This window comes from Zea mays, chromosome 8 (assembly GCF_902167145.1).
Source record: "Zea mays cultivar B73 chromosome 8, Zm-B73-REFERENCE-NAM-5.0, whole genome shotgun sequence".
NCBI lineage: Eukaryota > Viridiplantae > Streptophyta > Magnoliopsida > Poales > Poaceae > Zea > Zea mays.
Genome location: NC_050103.1, coordinates 23,703,421 through 23,714,507, shown reverse-complemented (window position 1 = coordinate 23,714,507; position 11,087 = coordinate 23,703,421). Strand labels below are relative to the sequence as shown.

At 46.1% G+C, this 11,087-nt stretch overlaps 1 protein-coding gene across 3 annotated transcripts; it reads right to left on the bottom strand.

Annotated features, from left to right (window-relative positions):
* Positions 1-8,631: 8,631 nt before the first annotated feature.
* On the bottom strand, positions 8,632-10,618 carry LOC100280775 (glyoxylate reductase). Of its 3 annotated transcripts, none has more exons than NM_001411373.1 (3): positions 10,468-10,618; positions 9,751-10,369; positions 8,632-9,651 (listed from the first exon to the last, which is right to left on the bottom strand). In NM_001411373.1, exons 1-3 carry the CDS (start codon positions 10,548-10,550, stop codon positions 9,121-9,123), a joined length of 1,233 nt encoding a protein of 410 aa, NP_001398302.1. In that variant the 5' UTR covers positions 10,551-10,618; the 3' UTR covers positions 8,632-9,120. The 3 variants fall into 3 exon arrangements, with proteins under 3 accessions (NP_001398302.1, XP_035817328.1, XP_008654889.3); XM_035961435.1 differs by having other exon boundaries at positions 8,858-9,673; positions 9,751-10,376; positions 10,468-10,596; XM_008656667.3 differs by having other exon boundaries at positions 8,858-9,651; positions 9,751-10,376; positions 10,468-10,595.
* Between the last annotated feature and the right edge of the window lie 469 nt (positions 10,619-11,087).

Below are 11,087 nucleotides of genomic sequence, written 5' to 3'. Positions count from 1 at the left end.
CTGCTTGAAGCATTAGTGTAGTTTTGGTGCTTTTGTGACTGATCAGCTCTGGAGTAGCTAGAATGATGTAGTTGTGGGCTTTTGAACAATAGCTGGAGTGATATGAAACATTAGTGATGTAGTTGTGGGCTTTTGAACTGCTTCAAGCTGGAGTGATGTCGCTGTGGTGTTTTTGTGACTGATCATCTCTGGAGCTTTTGTGAATGATCTAGCTAGCTATCTGTAAATGATCTAGTTGTGAATGATATTATAATTGGTGATGCTTTTGTGAATATATAATTGTGGTGCTTTTGTGTTTATGTGATGGATCTATGACTGTGGTATACTGATTAACTGTGTATGTCTTTATGATTTGTGTATAAAAATCTGTGATTTGTGGTGCTTAATTAAATGTATATTATTATTAATAATAACTGTAAAAATGGCGACTTTATGTTGGTTGCTAAATGTATAATATGACAACTTACGGTTGGTTGCTAAATCTATAGTACAACAACCCACGGTTGGTCGCTAAATATACAATATTACCAACGGACGGTCGGTCGCTAAAAAGATGTCGGTCGCTAAAGCCTTTAGCGATGGCACTTACAGCGACCATCCTTATGGGTCGCTAAAAGTTTTTAGCGACCAACCATAGGTTGCTGAAGGTCGTTTTAGCAACCAACCGTAGGTCGCTGTAAGTGAACCGTCGTGTAGTAATAATAGGAGTTATAATGCTTATGATTCACATGCCATGATTGTTTCAAGTTCTTCCTTTATGCATAGTAGAAATATGCCTAGAAACAATGTTGTTCATCATGTGCCTAAGAAAATGCAAAATAAATTTGCTACTGTTTTTCATGCCTGCAACACTGATTTTGTACTTTCATGTAAAAATAAGAAAGTGATTGCTAGGAAATTGGGGGCAAAATGCAAGGGAGATAAAACTTGCATTTGGGTCCCTAAGACTATTGTTACTAACCTTGTAGGACCCAACAAGAGTTGGGTACCTAAAACCCAAGACTAATTTGCCTTGCAGGTTTATGCATCCGGGGGCTCAAGCTGGATCATCGACAGCGGATGCACAAACCACATGACAGGAGAGAAGAAGATGTTCACCTCCGACGTCAAGAACAAAGATTCCCAAGATTCGATCATCTTTGGAGACGGGAATCAAGGCAAGGTTAAAGGACTAGGAAAAATAGCTATTTCATCCGAGCATTTCATATCAAATGTGTTCTTAGTTGAATCGCTCGGGTATAACTTGTTGTCCGTTAGTCAACTATGTAATATGGGTTACAATTGCTTATTTACCAATGTAGATGTGTCTGTCTTTAGAAGGAGTAATGGTTCATTAGCTTTTAAGGGTGTACTAGACGACAAACTCTATTTGGTTGATTTTTCGAAGGAGGAGGCCGGTCTAGATGCATGCTTAATCGCTAAGACTAGCATGGGCTGGCTGTGGCATCGCCGTCTAGCACATGTTGGGATGAAGAACCTTCATAAACTTCTAAAGGGAGAACATGTGTTAGGTCTAACCAATGTAACTTTCGAAAAAGATAGACCTTGTGCAGCTTGTCAAGCAGGTAAACAGGTGGGAAGTTCTCATCATAGCAAAAATGTGATGACCACATCAAGACCTTTGGAGCTACTTCACATGGACCTCTTCGGACCTGTCGCCTACCTCAGCATCGGGGGAAGTAAGTATGGTCTTGTTATTGTTGATGATTTTTCCCGCTTCACTTGGGTATTCTTTTTGCAGGATAAAACAGAAACCTAAGGTACCCTAAAGCGCTTCCTAAGGAGAGCTCAAAACGAATTTGAGCTCAAGGTGAAAAAGATAAGGAGCGACAACGGGTCCGAGTTCAAGAATCTGCAAGTGGAGGAGTATCTTAAGGAGGAAGGAATCAAGCACGAGTTCTCCGCCCCCTACACACCACAGCAAAATGGTGTGGTAGAGAGGAAGAACGGGACGCTCATAGACATGGCAAGGACGATGCTTGGAGAATTCAAGACGCCCGAGCGGTTTTGGTCGGAAGCTGTGAACACGGCTTGCCACGCCATAAACCGGGTCTACCTTCATCGCCTCCTCAAGAAGACGTCGTACGAACTTCTAACCGGTAACAAACCCAACGTGTCATACTTTCGTGTATTTGGGAGTAAATGTTATATTTTAGTGAAGAAAGGTAGAAATTCTAAATTTGCTCCCAAAGCTGTAGAAGGGTTTTTGCTAGGTTATGACTCAAATACAAAGGCGTATAGAGTCTTCAACAAATCATCGGGTTTGGTTGAAGTCTCTAGCGACGTTGTATTTGATGAGACTAATGGCTCTCCAAGAGAGCAAGTTGATCTTGATGATGTAGATGATGTTCCAACGGACGCAATACGCACCATGGCGATTGGAGATGTGCGACAACAGGAACAAAAAGAGCAAGATCAACCTTCTTCCTCAACAATGGTGCACCCCCTGTTGGGGGCCTTCGGCTTCCAAAGGTCCTCAAAAACATGATTTAACAATGTCTCTGGAGTATATTGTATGAACAGGGATCTTCGAACAAAGGCCCACGGTGTGAAGAAGCACGGAAACAACACGAAGGATGGAGCAGAGCCGAAGCTGTACGCAAGGGAGCTTCGACATGTTGACAGAAAGAAGGAAACCGACTTAAAAAGGAAAAGACTATTTAGGCCTGGATAAATTACTATAGAGTTGTTGTCATAGGCAAAGGGCCTAGATGTAATTTTACATGGGCTGCGACCCGTGCTTATAAATAGATGAACAATATTCCCGTACTGTTCACGCTGGCTTGGCATTCACTTTTTGCGTCACGACTGTATTCTCTTTCCTTCAAGCCAAAGGTACATTTGTAATTTATCTTTGTTTACACAAGTAATACAAATGGAAATAGATTAATAATAATGTTTACAGAAATTATGTTACTTTCTGTATTTTGTTTGAATGTTCTCCATTTTTTATCATGATCATGAAGGTACGTCCTTCATGACCTTCGTCCTAAATTCGTTATATCCGAAGGGAAATAATGATCCGAAGGACGAAGGGCTTTTGATATTTAACATTTTATGTTGCCTTGTTCTTGATTCATAGCATTTGAGAACAAGTCCCCAACACCCCCAACTCAATATGATGAACATGTTCATCAAGAAGAGGCGTGTGATCAAGGGGAGCACAAGATGATCAAGTTATGGAGGAAGAAGCACCATAGGCCCCTCCAACTCAAGTCCGAGCGACGATTCAACGGAATCATCCCGTCGACCAGATTTTGGGTGATATAAGCAAGGGAGTAACTACTCGCTCTAGATTAGCTAATTTTTGTGAGCATTACTAGTTTGTCTCTTCTATTGAGCCTTTCAGGGTAGAAGAGGCCTTGCTAGATCTGGACTGGGTGTTGGCCATGCAGGAAGAGCTCAATAACTTCAAGCGAAATGAAGTTTGGACCCTGGTGCCACATCCCAAGCAAAACATTGTGGGAACCAAGTGGGTGTTCCGCAACAAGCAAGACGAGCACGGGGTGGTGACAAGGAACAAGGCTCGACTTGTGGCAAAAGGTTATGCCCAAGTCGCAGGTTTGGACTTTGAGGAGAGTTTTGCTCCTGTGGCTAGGCTAGAGTCTGTTCGCATTCTATTAGCCTATGCTGCTCACCATTCTTTCAGGTTGTTCCAAATGGATGTGAAGAGCGCTTTCCTCAACGGGCCAATCAAGGAGGAGGTGTACGTGGAGCAACCCCCTGGCTTTGAGGATGAACGGTACCCCGACCACGTGTGTAAGCTCTCTAAGGCGCTCTATGGACTTAAGCAAGCCCCAAGAGCATGGTATGAATGCCTTAGAGATTTTCTAATTGCTAATGCTTTCAAGGTTGGGAAAGCCGATCCAACTCTTTTCACTAAGACTTGTGATGGTGATCTATTTGTATGCCAAATTTATGTCGATGACATAATATTTGGTTCTACCAACCAAAAGTCTTGTGAAGAGTTTAGCAGGGTGATGACACAGAAATTCGAGATGTCGATGATGGGCGAATTAAACTATTTCCTTGGGTTCCAAGTGAAGCAACTCAAGGATGGAACCTTCATCTCCCAAATGAAGTACACGCAAGACTTGATCAAGCGGTTTGGGATGAAGGACGCCAAGCCCGCAAAGACACCCATGGGAACCGACGGACATGTCGACCTCAACAAAGGAGGTAAGTCCGTTGATCAAAAGGCATACCGGTCTATGATAGGATCCTTGCTTTATTTATGTGCTAGTAGACCGGATATTATGCTTAGCGTATGCATGTGTGCTAGATTTCAATCCGATCCAAGGGAATGCCACCTAGTGGCCATTAAGCGAATAATTAGATATTTAGTTGCTACGCCTTGCTTCGGGATCTGGTATCCAAAGGGGTCTACCTTTGACTTGATTGGATACTTAGACTCCGATTATGCTGGATGCAAGGTTGATAGGAAGAGTACATCAGGGACGTGCCAATTCCTAGGAAGGTCCCTGGTGTCTTGGAGTTCAAAGAAACAAACCTCCGTTGTCCTATCCACCGTTGAGGCCGAGTACGTTGCCGCAGGACAGTGTTGCGCGCAACTACTTTGGATGAGGCAAACCCTCCGGGACTTTGGCTACAATCTGAGCAAAGTCCCACTCCTATGTGATAATGAGAGTGCAATCCGCATGGCGAATAATCCTGTTGAACACAGCCGCACTAAGCATATAGACATCTGGCATCACTTTTTGAGAGACCACCAGCAAAAGGGAGATATCGAAGTGTTTTATGTTAGCACCGAGAACCAGCTAGCCGATATCTTTACCAAGCCTTTAGATGAGAAGACCTTTTGTAGGCTGCGTAGTGAGCTAAATGTCTTAGATTCGCGGAACTTAGATTGAACTATAGCATACACGTGTTTTATGCTTTCGATCATGTAATTTATGCATTTCAATCGATTTTGTTCATTTGTAGTGCTCAAGTTGTAGCCATGACCCCCGGACCTCACAAGTCCATTTGCAAGTGATGCACTTATTTAGGGGGAGGCATGCTACAACTTGACACTTTGAGACTAACCTTGTGTTTGAGTTTATTTGTTTTAGTCTCAAAAGTGGATTGAAAGGGAAAGGTGGACTTGGACCATGAAAGACTTCCACTGCACTCCGATGAGAGGGTACTTAACTCCAAGTTCATCTCTATACACTTATTGCCTTTTGCTCTTAATTGACAATTTTGGTGAGGCAATGAGGTTAAAAGGCCAAAATTGATCCCGTTTTGGTGCTTAATGCCAAAGGGGGAGAAAATAAGGCCAAAGCAAATGGATCAGCTACCACTTGTGAAATTTTTGAAAAAGATTAGAGTAGAACTTTTGATTTGTCAAAATAACTCTTACTATCAAAATTTGATTTCTTGTGGGGAGAATGTTTAATTATGGGAAAAGGGGGAGTTTTTGGCTCTTAATCATTTTTACTCTTGGTTTATCTCTCCTTGTGTCTAAACATGTGTGTTTAACTTAGAGATAGGAAAATGAATTTGATTTGCAAAAACAAACCAAGTGGTGGCAAAGAACGATCCAAATATGTCAAATCTTGTCAAAGACTATTTTTGTTCTCAATTGCATTGATGTTGCACTTCTATTTGTTGCTTTTTGATGTGTTGGCATAAATCACCAAAAAGGGGGAGATTGAAAGGGAAATGTGCCCTTGGGCCATTTCTAGTATATTTTGGTGATTAAGTGCCCAACACATATTGAGTGAGTAATTATATGCCAAATAATGGATGAAGTGCAAATCAACAAGAAGGTATGATTCTAGACTTAGTACATTTGTTTTTGTGTACTAATATATTTGTCTAAGTGCTAGAATCAGGAAAAGAAGATTGGAAAGAGTTGGCTGTGGACAACCAATTGATGCTCAGTCTGGGTGCACAGTGGACAGTGTCTGGTGGTGCACCGGACAGTGTCCGGTGCGCCAGGCTGGCTCTGCCGAACTGGACTCTCTCGGGAATTCGTCGGTGGTGTACGGCTATAATTCACCGGACTGTCCGGTGGTGCACCGGACTGTCCGGTGAGCCAACGGTCGCCAGAGCAACAGTCGACCGTGCAATCCGAGCGCGACGCATGGCCCCAGCCAACGGTCGGCTGGGGGCACCGGATAGTGTTTGGTACGCCAACGGCTACAATTCTGCAACGGTCGGCTGTGCCATTTTAGGAAGGAGATCCGCACCGGACAGTGAACAGTGGATGTCCGGTGGTGCACCGGACTGTCCGGTGCGCCACCCGACAGAAGGCAAGAATTGCCTTCCAAGAATGCCTCCAACGGCTCCTAGATGCCTTGGGGCTATAAAAGGGACCCCTAGGCGCATGGAGGAGTTACCCAAGCACTCATTGATCATTTCTAAGCACCAAGACTTCATTCTCGCGCATTTGATTCTTTGTGATAGTGACTTGAGCTCCATTTGAGTAGAGAACTCTTTTGGTTGTGTTGTGAGCTCAAGTTGTGGCTTGTGTGCGTGATTGTGCTCGTGCTTTGAGTCTTGTGTGTGTTGCTTTTCCCACCCTTACTTCTGTGCTTCTTTGCGATCATCCTTTGTAAGGGCGAGAGGCTCTAAGTTGTGGAGATTCCTCGCAACGGGAAAGAGTAAAAGAAAGAAAAACACCGTGGTATTCAAGTCAACCATTGGATCACTTGAGAGGGATTGAGTGCAACCCTCGTCCATTGGGACGCCACAACGTGGAGTAGGCAAGTGTTATACTTGGCCGAACCACGGGATAAATCACCGTGTCTCTTGTGCTTGTTTTCCTTGTGACTATTGTGTTTCACAAGAGCTCGGTTCTTAGCCACTTGATTCTATTGTGCTAACACTTAATCAAGTTTTGTGGCTATAAGTTTTAAGTTTTTACAGGATCACCTATTCACCCCCCCTCTAGGTGCTCTCAAAAACCCCTTATTTCGGTCAAGCAAAAACAAGGGAATTCTCACTTTTGGAAGAAGATTTTGAGTCTGCGTGATATCTTTTATAAATACTGTAAAACTTTGGTGGGAAATGGCTTGAATACTAGCTTTTGGAAGAGTAACTGGATAGGTAATTTGCCCCTGGCTGTCCAGTTTCCTTCCTTATTTGACTTGGCTTATGACAAAGACATTTCTGTTAATAAGGTCTTGGTGTCCAATTTTGAGGCTCTCTCGTTTAGGAGAAGGATTATTGGTAATCTGAGGGTGTTATTTGATGATTTGTTGTAATCATGTTTCCTTGTCTGATCAAGACGACAGAATTGTTTGGGGTCTTGGAAAAAAGGTTTTTCTGTGAACTCTTTATATAAAAAGAAAGTGATGGATCAAGTTTCTGTTCTTACAAGTTCTTGTGGAAATCCAAGTTGCCACAGAAAATCAAGATTTTTATCTGGTTGGTGATGAGAAATAAAAATCTTACTAAAGATAATTTGAAGAAAAGGAACTGGAAAGGTTCTCAAGAGTGTTGTTTCTGTGGTGGTGATGAGTCTATTGATCATTTATTTTTTCACTGTCCCATTGCAAGATACATGTGGAGAGTGATCCAAGTGGCTTTGAACTTGGTGGAGATTCCAAAAAGTATTAGCAACCTTTGTGATAATTGGTTAAGTAAACCAAAAGACAAGATTGCTAATCTGATTTTGTTTGGCTGTGGAGCGGTGTTCTGGGCAATTTGGCGCACAAGAAATGATTGGTGCTTTGGTAATAAAATTATGCTTGATCCTTCTAACATCATTTTTCTTTGCTGCTTCTGGCTGGATTCCTGGGCTATACGACAGAGAAAGAGGGAGCAAAAAATGGTGGTCCAAGGAAGCAAGCTAATCAGAAAGATAGCAAGTGAAGCGTTTGGCCGTGCGTTTGGGTGGTGTCCGAGAGACAGACGAATTTCTGGGTGATCAAAAATGGAGTGTGGTTTCTGGCGTTGGTGTTAGCCTATACTTTTGGTGTTGGTTTGAATTAGTGCCTTTTGTTGCGCCTGTCTGTCGTGAAATAATTGTAAATAAGAAAGTCTTATGTTCCTGGTAGCAGGCCGAACTTTGTCTTCTACTTTAGGCCCTTTACTTATCTAGGGTGATAGCGTAAGGTGTCTAGGTAGAGATCAGGTCTAGTTGGTGTTCTGTCGGATCGTAGGATCGCGATGTGTGTCGTTGTATTAAACTTTTCCTATTTCCTAATGAAATAGGGGGCTTCGCCCCCTTCGTTAAAAAAAACATGTGTTGCTGATTCTTATAATCTACAGTACGTAGATCTGAATGCATTCTTAGTTGTTGTGTTGTGACGTTGTCCTTTTACATCGTTGCAATTGCTTCACTGCAGTAGCTTTCAGCAAACTGTTGGATTCATTTAGTTGTATATATATAAATGCCCCCCTCGCGCTTTATACTATCAAGTGGCGTACTACTGTTTACTGAAACCAGACTCTAGAAAGGAACCGTGGGCCGAAGTACGTGGATCTGTAGCTTTTTTAAATTACTACATTTCCACTGCTGTTTGCGACGCATGTTATTGACTCTTCCAAATAAAAAAAACCTGTAACGAAAGTTTTACCAGCTGTAGAAGCTTAGAACATCTGAAAAATGCTCCAGAACAGGCACAGTTTCTTATAAGCTGTCCACTGGAAAAAACAGATGAGCATGTGTCATTTTTGTTGGCCAAATGCAAAAGAATGCTATTTTATTTTATACTAAAGCAGTTCCATCTTCCATCTGTATGTACACGCAGGTATACCAAATTTCAATATCTACTAGGATAATTTACAGCCTGTTTAGGATAAAGAGTAAAATGTCACTCTCTCAGTCTCCGGAAGTATAAACTTGTTCAGAGTTCTGGATCAAAAGGTCGGACAAAAGGAAAAAAAGTGAAGTTAAGACAGGATGTTGAACAGGAGGAAAAGAAGCTAGCGCAAGATGCGCGATGGATTGAATGATCTGTGTTGCTTAGTCCAACATGAACTCAGTTGAGTCTTCTGGATCCCAAAAGAGGCGATTGAATTTTAGCTAATTCCTGCACTGCACTCCGGCGCTTGCGTTGCTCTCCACTTAAACCACTACTGACAGCAATGCATATGCGCTCCAATTGCAGAAAGATACGTACTGTAGAATCTATCTACTCTCATCAATCAATCAGCTATCTACCCCATTCACTGTGGCCGTGTCATCACTGGCGTCAGCAACGGCTTCCCAGAGAAGAAGGCTTCGAGGTTCCCAATCATGAGCTCGCGGAGGTCGGCGCTAGACTCCTCGGTGAACGCCGCCTGGTGCGCCGTCAGGACGACATTGTCCATGCCTCCCAGCCCTGGAGGCAGGTGCGGCTCGTCCTGGAAGACGTCGAGACCCGCGCCGGCGATCCTCCCGTCCCGCAGCGCCGCGACCAGCTCCTGCTCGTCCACGACCCCCCCGCGCGCGACGTTCACCAGGACGCCGCCGGGGCCCAGCGCGTCCAGCACGTGGCGCCCGACGACGCGCCGCGTGGCGTCGTTTAGCGCGCACGCGACGACCAGGGCGTCGGAGCCCGCGGCGAGCGCGCGGGCGTCGGGGAAGTAGCGGTAGGCGACGGAGGCCTTGCGCGCCCTCGAGTGGTAGGACACGGCGCAGCCGAATGCCTGGAGGCGCTTGGCGACCAGCGAGCCGACGCTGCCCAGCCCGAGGATGCCTACGCGCTTGCCGCTGAGCTGATGGGTAGATTGTTTTCAGCTGATCAATCAATCGAACCAAGAGGAAAAGATCATGGCAAGAACAGTAAAGTAAAAAGAAAAGGAAAAAGATAGAACCTTGGTGGTAAGCGGATAATCCCCCTGCGCCGGCCAGAGCCCAGCGCGGACGTAGCGGTCGGCGGCAGCGACGCGGCGGAGCACGGCGACGAGGAGCCCGACGGCGTGATCAGCGACGTCGACGGAGAAGGCCTCGCCCGCGCCCGCGACGGCGACGCCGCGCCGCGCGCACTGGGCGAGGTCGACGTGGTCCACCCCGGCGCTCGTGGTGACGACGCAGCCGAGGGAGGGGACGGCGTCCAGGAACGCGGCGTCGACCAGGACGTCGCCGCCGGCCATCACGAGCGCGGCGCGCGGGGGCTCCGGTTCCGCCGCGGCGGTGGCGAGGAAGGCCCCGAGCGGCGCGCCCGAGGCGTGCAGGTCGTGGACGCGGAAGCGCGCCCGCAGCGCGGCGGCGAAGTCCGCGTCCGTGCGGCGCAGGAGGAGGACCCCTGGCTTGGGCGCGGGCGCGGCTGATGCCATCGGCGGTGTCGACTGTTGAGAGGATTGCGCGGGCGTGGCAAGGAGCGGTCGGCTTGTGCATCTGGATCTTGTCTTGTCCCACCAAAGACCGCAGAGCAGAGCAGAGTAGAGCAGAGCAGAGCCGAGCGGAGCAGCGTGTTCGCCGTCTGATTTTTGCCTGCCAACTGTCATCATCGTAAGTGGAATTACGGTAGTAGCAAGTAGCAACAGGAATTTGGCAACAAGATTAAAGCAAAGGTGTTCACGGACACAAACCGTGTTGCATCGATCGGAAGCTGAAAGCCTGAAAGGGAAAGGAAACGGACATGCGTGGAGAGGAAATGGACCACGCAGGACATGAACGCCTGTCGTCTGCACTACTACACATACCTCCGTCCGTCCTTATCAGGGTTTGGGCTGCCCTAGCTCTAGAGAAAATGGTGGGGTTGGGCTGGAGTCGTAAATCTTTTGAAGACATTTAAATAACATATTTTTTATTTAGCTTATATATATATATATATATACACACTATGAAGAAGGTTAGGGATAGGCTGCCTCCCTCTGTTCTGTCCCTCCCTCGTTCTGCCCTATCTCGACCGTACATAGTCTCTTCCTAGTGTGCGTCGTCCGATCGCAGCCACCTCCGCACTCCAGCGCACGCACCCCTCTCCGCAACCAACCCCATGCGATATGTGCCCCCATCTCTCTCCATCTCCCCCACCTCACGAGTCTGCTTGCCGTCGCGGCCCATGACCCTCCACCGCCGCTGACTCCCTCTGTTCCCATCCGCAGCAAGTGCGCGAAGCCAAGAACAAGGGAGAGCTGCTGGTGGCCCTCGTCATCGACAGTGGCCATGTCATCAGCGGTGCCGGACGAAGACAACAACCTCTTGTGCC